Source organism: Haemaphysalis longicornis, unplaced genomic scaffold (assembly GCF_048455015.1).
Source record: "Haemaphysalis longicornis isolate Haplotype H1 unplaced genomic scaffold, Haemaphysalis longicornis Haplotype H1 scaffold_7, whole genome shotgun sequence".
Lineage (NCBI taxonomy): Eukaryota > Metazoa > Arthropoda > Arachnida > Ixodida > Ixodidae > Haemaphysalis > Haemaphysalis longicornis.
The window spans coordinates 158,477,444-158,490,108 of record NW_027526422.1 but is presented as its reverse complement, the minus strand read 5'-3'; the positions used below and the strand labels follow the sequence as shown (position 1 = coordinate 158,490,108).

General features: G+C 47.3%; 1 protein-coding gene across 1 annotated transcript in view; it reads left to right on the top strand.

Annotated features, from left to right (window-relative positions):
• Positions 1-1,165: 1,165 nt before the first annotated feature.
• LOC144147171 (glucose dehydrogenase [FAD, quinone]-like) overlaps positions 1,166-12,665 on the top strand; it is a 51,996-nt gene continuing 40,496 nt past the window's right edge. Inside the window, exon 1 of the mRNA XM_077679241.1 lies at positions 1,166-1,760. Coding sequence (XP_077535367.1) covers positions 1,637-1,760 — 124 coding nt within the window. The 5' untranslated portion in view covers positions 1,166-1,636. The remainder of the gene's footprint in view (positions 1,761-12,665) is intronic.

Sequence of the window (12,665 nt, the reverse complement as noted above, 5' to 3'; positions counted from 1 at the left end):
GCTTGTTGAATGAGTGTCGATCCATTTCGCCTGCGAAAGGTAAGATCTAATGTGAAAGTGGTAGTGGTTCCAGCTTATTCCCGACACCAGACGGCTAGAATGCCTTGCTTCAGCGTCACGTGAGTGACCGGCACCCTGGAGCCTTGGCCAAGATCATGCCGTACGCGAAAGGAGGCGAAATCAGCCCCTATTACTCTGCTGCCTCTTCTCTGAGCAGTTTTTTGCCTTTTCTGTTTTGTACACGTGCCGCTTTGTCTTTTCCAAACTGGCGTGGGATGTTTTGTCGCATTCCGTTTAAATACGGTGCCTTTTGGGGATATTTGCTATCCAAATTTGTACCGGCGCCGCTCATACGACGGGCTTCAATTACAGTGGCGGTTTGCTTATGGAGTATCGACGGCTGCTGTGCAAGCGCCCAGTCCCGTACTGTACAGTAAACGAAAGCCTCTGCCAGTGATTGCTGAATATGACTGAGCTGTTGGGATTGTTTTAAGTGAACCATACCAGTTTTCGTACGTCGAAGGTTATGGGCAGCCGTTGAGCTGGCCCCCAACCTGCACCGGTGGGGCCGCATTCTCCCTTCTATGAGCCAACCACCCAGGACATGAATAAGGATAGTAGCCGCAGAGGTAGGTATTAAAAGTCAGCGGTAGACCACTAGTACAAGCTGTGGCTTTCCCTCCGTCCGCGGACAATGAACAAGGGGTGAAGGGCTTTAATTGGAGACCACGTGGAGTCATGACGGCAGTGCGTGGACGGAATTTCGCCGTAGGTGTCTGCACATTGTACTTTTCAGTTTGTCGAGCGATGTTCCGCTATGCCCCTGGCGTAGCCAGCGGCCCCGTGACTGTAGCCGCGTCGACCAGTCTAGGAGGATGAGGATACTTGCGAGAGGGAAAACACATCAATGCGCGCGCTTTTCTCGAGAAAGCAGTAATGAGAGCGGCCCGTGCGTAAGTGAGCGTCTCTCCGAAGGGAAACGACGGAGAGAGGGCACGGAGTATGGAGAGGAGGGTGGGAGGGGCTGAGCGGCTCGAGAGGGCTGACTTCTTCGTAGAAAGAAGGTAAACTTTAAAAAAGGGTGAACGTATCCGGCGGCGCAAAATTGGGTGAGAGTGAATTGTCAGGGAAAGAGGTCCTCGACGTTATATAGGCTGCCGGTGCCCGCTGTACCACGCTTGGCTACCCGCGTGCGGCGTTCGGCACCCGATTCCTGACTCGGCCGCGAGCCGCACGCCAGGAGCTCCACGATCACGAACCTACCGTCGCTGCAACTGGTACCGTTATTGAGTACAGCATCGTCGGACCTATTTGTGTACAGTTTAGCTTTTCTTTTTGTTTTTCTGTCTGGCTGGCACCGACATTTACTTCGCGATGCTCGGCCTCCCATGACAGCGACAAGAAGTTGAGGACGTTCCAGACCTTGAAAGGTTCAAGCAAAGGTTCACTGGGTTCTGGCGTTGTCGCCTCGACTCTTCGCGCTCGCGAAGTTCTGGCGCACCTTCAACAAGAGAGGTGTGCGAGCGTCTGAGTGCGGACTTCAAACGCACTCGCGTACGCGCATCGTTCCGCCCGTAGTCGGCCGGATTTCCCGCACTCCCGAGTTGTTCGTCGTCATCGTCGATAATCCGCAGCCATGCTGACCAAGGCGGACATCCTGGCCGTGACGCTGCTCTTCACGCACCTCAAGCCTGAGCAGCAGCCGGAGTACTTCGCCATACCGCCACCGGGAATGGCTAAGGAGTACGACTACATCATAGGTGAGTTCACTGCGCCTTACGGGCATTCCTACATTTCGTTCTGCATTCTGACCACCCGTGCTTGCTGGTGCTTGAGACAGGTCTGTGTTTCTGCCTTTGTATTTGCACCGAACTACGCTAACACTGTTCCCCCCTTGCGATAACGAGATTGTTCGAGGTAAAGCTAAACGAACGCTTGAACGTCAGGTCGAAATCCATTCTTTCACCAGGCTGCTAGATTATCCCAGTTTCAAATCCACGGGCCCGGGTGGTGCACGTTGGAACATAAGATGTAGTTAATACGCGTCTACGTTGTTCTGACAGCGGTGATTCCGATACAGTATACCACAGTCCTATCGGAGAGGAAGGAGTCGAAATCAGGAGGGGAACAAAGTAGTCAAGGCGCACCCACTGCATGCAGTCGGCATTACTTAAAATACAGACAAAAATTAAGAACAAGGAAAACAAAAATAATTTCAAAGTAATATGAATCGGTACCTTTACATTTGTCAATCTCATTACCTTGACGCGCTCGCTGTTTGAAATCCAGAGCCGTTTGTTTCGAGGGTATCATTTCTTTGTGAGGAAAGAAGAAGCAACTTTTTATAGTAATAACGGTAAGTTATCGCGTACAAATTGTATTCATTTTTGTGTTTGTAATAGAGGTAGCTAACTAACACTTGTGTACGAAGAACAGGTTAGTTCTCCTGTAGCTATTTCAGGCTGTTTTGTCCCTTGAACGGCTCAAGCGTGAAGCCAATTCTTTTTTTTTAACATTTTGGTGCCTTCTGTGGCTACTGCAGCCGCTAACGTCAACAGTTCTATGTAAACTTTTAAAGCGAAAACTTTTTTTAGTGCGGCCAATGGCGTTCTGTCCATAAACTAATGCATTTCCCCATAGACCGCCGGTCCACCAAAAAGATCTGATAAGATGTCTGGACACACGGCGCAGGCGTGAAATCGGCCTTCCACTGTGTCAAAACCGTTACTTGAAAATCGGAAAAAAGGAGCGGTTCTAGGTAAGCACACACACGGATTCATCATAAAGAAGGAACTACAATACAGTCCAGTCCACTTACAACAATATCCAAGTGCCAAGGAAATCCCATCGTTATAACCGATAATTGTTATAAGCGGGTTTCGAAATAAAAAGACGCAACAGAGCTCAAAACGTTTTATTCGCATGCCAGCAAGGTCGAACTACTAGTAATTTGCGAAAAAGAAGCCGCAGTCGGTCACCTTTGTTTGCCGCGTGTGAAGCTAGCGCAAATCTTTTCCAAGAGGATCTATAGGTGCTTCACCTAGTTGACGTAAATGTCCTTGGCTGAAACAAAGTCTTTGAGGGACTGTGTCACGCATTGGGCCTCCTACGAAGACACTATACCTGAGTAGGCTGCGCAACCGCGTCATTAGAGTCGTCACTGTTGCACTTTCGGTGCACAATATCACCGGATTCAATCGTTATATCCGATATCGTGGCACTGGAGCATTGTAATAAGCGGTTTATTTTACCATAGAAAGAATGCAAAAGTTGGCGGTGCCATAGTTGTTCATCCTTATATCCGATATATTGTTATAAACGGTATCGTTATAAGTGGACTCGACTGTAGTGTACTCTTTGTCATAAACGACGTATCGGTATACATTTAGATCGTTCGTATATGCGTTTATTTAGGGCTTGAAACATCGTCGCAATGGTTCGTTTGTCATTTGCGATTTGGTAGTTTGAAGGTTTGACAATCGATTGGACGCACTTTTTAGCCTTCTTTGCGCTTCTCTCAAGATTGTTAAGGAAGGGATGGTAAATTTTTTGGCCTTTTTCGTGCGTTCTTCTAATTGCGATCATCATTTGTTGCCTAATGTGGTGTCGCAGAAAACATTAGGCTCCTTTCTTTGGGAGCAACAATGAAACCATTTCGTAACTGCTTAATTAAAATAGAAGCGCTACACAAAAGATACGCAGGAATTCATTTAAAAAAAAACAAAGTAACGCAGGAATTCTCGAAAAAAAAAATCCGCGTGAAGAATACCTCTGCGAAGAGCAAACGACCTATTGTCGTTCTGCCCTAGCGACAGCAGCGTTCCCGGTATACTTCGAGCCACGAAATAAAGGCAGCCTTAATCAGCCCCTTTTGAGCGGCCTTTCTAAATGCGCGGAGGCTTTATAGTCATCATTACTTCGCTGTCCGCACGAAGCCGTGAGCGATGCTCGTTAAGGGCGTGTGTCGCCTGTCCCGCTCTCTGTGATCTCCTATTCCGAGCGTAATGAAGCCGCTTTCCCTTGATGATGCCGGCACTTTTATACGCCGTGGCGTCGTTGTTTGGTGTGTGCAACCGGTAAACGACTATACTTGCTCTCAAGGGCAGCGCGTCTATATGCTCAACTTATCTTTCTCAGAGACACTCCGAAGCGTTCTTACTTCAGTGCTTCCTACGGCCGCCAGAGGCCGCTGTCCTGCCCACAACAAGGACGCAGGAGGAGTAATAAGGCAGATGAGAATTTAGAACCGCGGGGTGGATTGGGGCGAGAAAAAATTGTGAACAGGCAGGAAAAGGTGCGAGGGAGCGATGGGAATTTAGAACCGTTGGAGGGGGAGGCAGAGAGAGGGAAGAAGCAAATCGGTAAACTTTGTCGGTGGTAGAACAACATAAAAATTAAAGCCCTTTTCCTAAGAGAAAGATGGTTAAAACGACAACTTTTCTCCCGAGCAACCTGCGTCGAAATCCGAAATCCAAACTACTTCGACAGTGTCAGAATGGCGAAATTGTATAGACATCGGCTACACACGGGAGGGACCGACGTTCGATTGCGAATACGAAAAGCGCTTTTGTCCTTAAAGTGCTTGACGCGGCTTCGCTTATCATCATTTTGTGAAACCCACTGTGTAAACTTGGCCTTCCTGCCGTGTGTTTTGCTCGAGTATGGACGCCTTTAGTGAGGCATTGAAAGGTTCGCTTTATTAATGCGAATAAAACGCGCAATTCTGTTGTGGACAACCAAATACCCGGTTGTGGACAACGACCGTCATTGTCGTAATCATCATCATCAACGCTCGAACGTATTGATAGCCGACACTAGAGTTAACTAGTCAACTCTAACCAACACCTTTGGCGCCGACCTCGCGGGACCATGAGGTTATCCGCAACGTCTCGTGCATTTGTGGTAGAATGCAGTCGTCCGGGTCGAATTGTGTTGCGCTTGAATTTTACGAGGGGCTCGTTTTGTATGCACGCCTTTGCGACGTTGAGCTGCCAACTCCGTCTGTTCCCGGGTGGTCAACTAAGGATGCCGCCAGCTTCGCAAGGCTTCCGTTGGCGCACTTTGGGAGGAGGGGGGTTACTGACAGAATGTCTACCACTTAGAGAGAACCTGCGCGAGAGAGACTCCGCGAGAGAGGAACCTTAGAGGGACTCTGCAACACTTCCAAAAAACGCTTCCCCTGTTTCATTTCGGTTCGGTAGTAATATGAAAGCTTTAGTTATCACCACCACAAAGCGGCACTGCCTGGTTTGCTCTTCGCATCAGGTTCGGCCCTCCGTTTCTGCTACGCTTTTGTGCCGATTTTTTTGAAGTAGCTACCGAATGCGTTCATTGCTGCGACTGGAGGAAAGCCGGACAATATCGGCTACATCGTTCTCATGACGTAATTCAAGCACTCGAAGAACGCCATACCTGAAAGCGAGAAGATTGCTTTGAGCATGTTTCTAAGTCATCTGGTGGGCATAGATCAGCAATTTTTAGCTGAGATATTTTGTGGCCGCCTATTCCAGGTACTGTATGTGTTTATTGACTACAGTATGAAAGCCTTTAAAATAAAGAAAAAAGTTGAGAAAAGTGTTGCTGGTTTCCTGTAATGTCACGCAAAAAGACATCGCTATCCTGTTAAAATATTTACCTATGCAAACTTGTGACCGGCAGTACCTGTCGGCCACTGTTATGATTGCCCGTTTGCGTTTACAAGGTTACGTGCTCTCATACTGGAAAATACCGCGTCGCTGTTGTGCAACATCTCGCGCACCCATTTCGGTAGAGATGGTGTGTGCAACCGGTAAACGACTATACTTGCTCTCAAGGGCAGCGCGTCTATGCACGCTAGGCCGGATTTTTCCATCGTTCCATTATCAACTAGGCGAGTTTTCAAGACGACTAGTCAGCATACCATAGATTGCAATTCTCGTGGTCGTAAAACGGGGCCCATGAAGGCGCGTTGCATGGTTGCACACTCACAGAACAGCTTCGATTGGTCTCTTCTATTTGCCCCTACAGAACAGTTACGAATAGTTTCTGAGCATTCCGAAAGTGCTCTCGCAATAGATATTCCTTAGGCAGAAAGAAAATAATATGGAGCTTCTCCAGGGCATTTCTGAGCAGTGTAAACTGAAAAATGAAACAGACGTATTTATTCGTTCGGTAGACTAATTAACTGGAAATGCAAGTAAAATAGCAAGCATTGACTCACCTTCCACATTGCTGCCAAGATAGACTTGGTTTATTTCAAACTAGCCAAACGAGTGGTCGCCCGTGGCAAGAAATGTTAAAGTTCTTGAGCCCATCCTTTGCATTTCTTCAAAGAAGGGGTATATGTTCTTTTTTTCGCACGGCCGACGTAGACGGTAAGGCCCTCCATTGGAAGAATTTTCAATGGAAGAAATTTATGCATGCGTCGTGAACACAGTCGGAGGACAGCGCTGCGAAATCTCATTTTATCTCCTTTTTTGACAGGAAGTGACTGCCATAACACTGCTTAGCCCCAGATAATTCCTAGTGGCCGCCTCCACTTTCCGCAGTGTAGGAACCTCGTGGCAGGAATCAATGCACTACCAGCGCAGGGATTGACCGCACCTGCACTCAGGTGCGGTCAATCCCTGATCTGAGTGCCTGAATTTTAAAGACACTCAGATCAGTCTTAATTGCGGACATGTATCCGCTGCCGCGTCGCCTAGTTGAGACATTGATTGGTTGTTGGACTGGTGGCCATGTACTTTGTTCCGGAATTGGGGCCCCCTCCGTGGTTCTTGGACCTTCGGTATAGCCCAGGATAAAAAATGATGATTTCCAGTGACATCAGCGTTTTATTCCGCAGGTAGTAGAGAATTGTCACATTGTGCTGAGCCCTCGGCAGTACACTTTACTGTGCCTCTGAACAACGGTCCAACTCCCTTTAGCTCCGCCGTCTCCTCGTTTCCCTCTTCACGAACCTCCCACATCCGCGTTCCGAAACAGGGCCCTCCAACAAAGCTAAAGTTTAGAAAACACAACCAAAATACGAGCACACAACTAAGCATACGAGCACACCCTACTCACTCGGACTCGTCCGCTTTGCGGATTAGTCCTGCCGAAAATCACGCGTCTTCTTTGCCCCTCACCCCGTGGGAAAGAAGCAAAACGCCTCGGGTCTGAGCGCGTCGTCAGCCCCGAACAAAGCCGCCCCCTCGGCAGCGCGACCGCAAGCACTGCATCTGTCAAACGACGTCGCCAAAGATGTACGTACGCGATGACGGCTGCGCCGGAAGGCCCCGGGGCGTCATCGCACACGTCTCGCCGCCCCGCGTCAGCGCGCCGTTGTCAGTCGGCAGCAACAAGAATGGGGAAGGAGTGAACAGGGATGCCGCCAGCTTCGGGGGCAGGACAAAAAGCGTGGTCGGTGCTCGTCTAAAGGGCGTCCACCTGCGCCAAGGATAGAAGGGGGCGAGCAATGACCCCAACCGTCGCATGCCTAGCGACCCGAACCGGAGAACGGGAACACTTACACACAAACTTGTAAACACGTCCCTAATGGACCAACGCATCAACTTTATCTGCCTTGTCATCTGTGATTGCCAACTTGCAAACTCCAGCTCTTGCTTTCGTCCACAAAACAGTGGAAACACCTGAGGGCTTCGTTGCGGGCAGACCGTGTCATGCGGCCGATGGGTGTTAATACTGAGGCGCTGTGGTAAGTTAGTACGGATATGGTAGTTTGTAATTACCGCTAACGCTAACGTATGCTGTATGTATGATGCAGCGTCGACCGAGAGTCAAGACATATTCCCTTACCACACGCCCCCACACCTCCTTTTTTTAAGTTCAGCCTTCTAGCCGGCTAATGGCCCTGCGGGACTTCGGAATTTACACGGCCATGCAGGAGTGACATGAACGTGTAGGAGTTTTGTTCTTTTTTTTTAATCTCTGTTCTCTAAACGTCGTGCTGTCTTCATAATGCCAATTCCAGCAACGGTGTACTGCAACATTTTTTTAGAGACAAAGGCATAGGTAATTATTTTTTTTTTCCAAAAGAGACTTTACGTCGCATATCTTGAACTGTGGAGCGATGGTTAAGGACCGTGTACTTACGCCGCTGATTTAAAATACCAGCAGTAAGCTGTTATGGCAAATCTAGCAAACCCATCAGACTCATTTCCATGAAGTGCGTCATTTTCCGTGATGTGCGTTATAAAAATATCGTTAATAAATTTTGCCAGCTGGGGAACTGTTCACAAACTCTAAAACCATTCTGATTACTGGGAAGTAGGGAATTACATTCTAAGTAGATTTAATCGGTTTAAGATAGTATGTCCCAGCATTTTACGATATCAACCTGTCACAGGATTTGGCCTGTAATTATTCCCGTCGTGGTTTGGGGCCTATTGTTAATTTGTTTTATTTTTGCAAAGCGCCAGTCATTTGGGATTATTGATGTGTTAATCGAAGCTGCCTGCATTTATACCAGCATTTTTAAAATCTTCTAAGCATATCTGTATAAAATTTTGTTATTCAATCACGACAGGAAATTTGTTCCAGTCAATCTTGCGTTGAAGACTGAGAACCCCTTCTTCGCTTATATTCACAATCTAAAACGGCTCGTGAACTCGATGGGGCTTCATTGTTACTAAAAGACAGCACTAAATTCTGCAGGTTAAAGTTACAGCTTGAGTATGCGTAGCGTTAGGCTCTTTGCGTTATGATGTTGAAGTTTTTTCTGCAGATACGTAATCCCCGCATTTGCGTCCCTCGCGGCTCATCAACGAAGGCAACCTGGCCTCTAAAAAATGGCTTAGAAGAATTTAATTTCTGTTGAATTTTAGTGTAACAAGGCTTCCTGGCCGGCATTCCATCTAAAGAGAGACTCAAAATCTATCTGTTTAGACAAAATATTTATGGCGTCACCTAACTGCATCCACCATTAACCCGTCGTTTTTTTATTGGACAGAATAAGAAAAACTTCCATAACTCGACAAAATAAATGTTATCTTAATAAGTCTAAGTGTAAGTTGACAAAACTAGACAATCCCACTGAGGTTGAGACCCCAATGTGCGCGCATCATAGATTTACTCGGGTACAACTTAAGAAGGGCAAGTAGCCGCTGTGCCTCATCATCCCAGGCGGATGTTGCTCTACGCGGAGCAAGCATTGCGTTACTGGGAATATTTTGAACATGGCACGGGCCGTTTTTGTGATTTTTTTTTGACTTGGTGTGCTTATAAAATACTGCAGCGACGACCAACAAACTACGCGAGAAAAGGCGGACGATATCACGTATTCATAGCAATCTCTTTTCAGAACGCGCGCCCGCTGACATCCGGGTCCTTCGCTTAGGCGGAGTGATACCGTACATGAGCTATTGCCGTTCTTAACTCGTTCCCGAGTGTACCATCGAATTCCGTAGAACAGCATATTCCGCTCCATCTCACAAGCTGGTAACAGCATGGTGAAAGGTATAAGGAGCATGCAGCGTTAGTGTCTCCGCGCCGAGCCGTATAATGCTGCAATTGCTCGTTCTCACCCATGATTGAATCGCAAAATAGTCCGTTCTGGGCATATTCCTGTAATTTAGCCCCACACGGAGTCCTTAATGCTGGTTGTTTTTGGATTCCTCGCTTTAGCATTGCGCTTCGCTTCTTACTTCCCGCCTGGAGAAAAAGTTCTGCGCTGGGCACTTATTTCCCTTCCGGATCTTTGCACATCCAATTCTTCCAGTCATATGACAGCGGTGTAAAAGAAAGCCTGAAGTTTCCAACCCTGCACAGCGTGTCTGTTAAGTATAACGCACTAGATCGATCGATTGCGTCAGCCGAAACTCTGCTAAGCACGTCTTTACAAGGATGTGGGGCAAGCTCTCGGAAAAAAAACTTCCAGAGCCAACTGCTTCTCCGAGCTAATAAAGGGTTTAGGAAAAAACACAACCCAGAAAATGACTGCTTCTGTTACGCTACCCGTCATTTCGTTCGCGGATGATAACATTTCTACTGCCTTGCTATTACATAATGTGTAGAAGTTTACTTCAAAAGTGATTCACTAATTTCGAAAGCAGTTTAGTAGTTTACTCCAATTAATATTGGAGCTGTGTTATTGGCATTCTACACTACATTTTGACGTCAATACTCACTCACTTGCCTGCTTTTTTCGCAACCTTTATATGTCCAAACAGATGTAATATTGATGCGCCGGGAAGGTCAGTTACCAAATAGCAATTCCGAAAACGAAACCGGCCGGGGACCGCGGCGGGTCGCTTTCTTGAGCAACGCTCATAGGCACACTCTCAAAATACGCCGGACGCTGACTCGTTGTAAATTTATTCGCCGCAGTGGCTCTACATATCGCATAAATTCTCGGTCGATCTTTCCTTTATTGCGTGAGGAACAAATGGAGCATGTCTGCAAAATTTGAGCTGTGCACGATTCATTGTAGCTACTTTTTGCCAGCGAAGTGACGGACAAAGAGCAGGCAGCGGCAGACGGGAGAAACGCCGGCTGCGTTGCCATTGGGACACTTGGAATAGCGGCGTCCAGACTGCCTGTGCCTCGTAGGGTCTTGTGGCTCCCGCGACCGCTATGTACGCGTTGCAAAATCGCGGCTGTAGCAAATGCAGGGTGAAAAAGAAGGAAGAGGCGGGAATGACGGCGGCAAAATGCGGGCACTGGTGGGCGACTCAAGGAGCGACGGTCAGCCAATGCCGCTGATAGAGCAAGGAAACGTGACCAACGGGTAGAGGGCTAAGCGCTGTTGGCTGAGTGGGGTGTGCAAGAACCGCCGCGTTTCGTACTTGTGAATCGGGAATAAGGCGACTGCAACGGGCCGAGGTTCAAGTTCTCAAGTGAAGTGAATGATGAGATGTTCGCGCATCCTTCAACATCCACCCATAAATCTTCAAACAAATTTTCATTTCTTTTTTTTTTTGGCTTTCTTGAAGACGTTTTCTGCTTGTCTTTCTGTTGCATAAAGTTTATCCTCCTCCTCTGTTGCAAAACAAAATACATTCGCAACAGGCGTGTCTACGGACGGGAGGTATATATAGGCTAGGAATCATCCAGATGTTCGTTTACTGAATTATAAACCTTACATTACAAAACCCACGTGTAATCTACAAAATATTGTTCCAACGTCCGCCTATTGCAGCTTGTTAATTTGAAATTGAGCCGCGCGAGCTGCCATTCAAGTTGTTCATGCGTTCATCTAGTGGTGCTGCCGACCGAGCGTTGGCGGCACTTTTAAAACGTGCAATAACCACCGTTTCTGTGTTCAAGGCTCTTCCAAACGCTTTTTGCTCATAATTGTGCGCTAGCTCTCAGTAGTATAATTTCCAATGACCGCCTACTAAGGAATGGCTCTACAGTTATTGCAGACCCTGCTGCTGTAATAATGGTAGTGAGGCGTACTGGTCCAAAGGATTCGTCCAACTCTAGAAATTGTAATGGGGCCACTGTACAGCGAAATGCATCATGCCTTACCACGACAAAAATCCCGCAAACAAGTGCTCATTACAAGCTTACTACGTCAGAGGCACCTCCACTCATAGCTGGAAAGTTTTCGTGATTAACGGCGACGTTTAATGTTTAAGCTCACGCGGAGAGCTGGTAGTCTCGAGGGAATGGTACTAAAATGCCCACCTGAGTAAAAACAGGGCAAATAAACCACTCTGAAGTGCGTAATCTTTGAGAAATTTAACGAATCTGTGCTTCGCATGTTTAAAAAAAACCAAGAAGGTCTCTTGAATCCTTTTTTTTTGTTGTTGTTGTTGTTGTTGTTGCTGCCAGGCTTACGGATACATCAGATTAGCTAAGTTAATGGGTGTTGAAAAAGCCTGACATTTGGAGCTTTTTCTTCAGTCTTGCCAACTACCGAACTATAAACCAACGCAAAAAATAACGTGTCCTTCATGTACTGCGCAATGACCTAATGGACTCGCATTGGTGATTTTTTTGCCCCTAATTGTCCCCTCAATTAACTCCTCGAGAAACAGCAGAACAGCTGGCAGTCCACTACACTGAAAATGCAGAGGGAAGTGGAAAGTAACGCGCCGGAAGAACAAGACTTACACGTTCAAAACTATAATATGCTTGCTGCGTGAATGCGCGCTGTGTGCACACTTTTCTGGCCTTCGAGTCACGTGGCCGCCTCTTTTGTCCCAGAGCTGCGGCAGGTTTAAAATTGTCGTTACTCTTCTTTGTTACACGTCTGGCAGCGCGATATTCTTAGCCTCCACAAACGCTTTAGTCGTACTAATCCTGCGTGATATTTTTTTTTCGACTTTCCTCCGCTTGGGCTTTGTTCCTGCTGAGCTCGGAAGACTAATTGCGCTGTTGTCCTCAGTTTGTGATTCTGGCACGTACGATCACGGGGGGTCCCCTTGAAATTGTGGAGGCAGATTTAGACAAGGGCGATGTGGTGAAAGGTAAACAGCAACGCTTTCTACCACCCACGTTTCTTTCCTCTTTAGTGCCATTTGTTTGGAAAGCCCTCTCAGTTAACTATTGTATTCTAATTCTAATTCACGACGCCACATTCCTGGTTAACAGTGCAATCACATTTACGTCAACAGTCTGGGGTTTAGGTTTCCTTCCTACTACGCACTGGGCACATCTGTCTTCTTTGTAATGGGAGCTCAGTGTGGCACTTCCGGGAAATGTTGGCGGCTCTGTCTTTTGAATGACAAAATTTTTCCTTG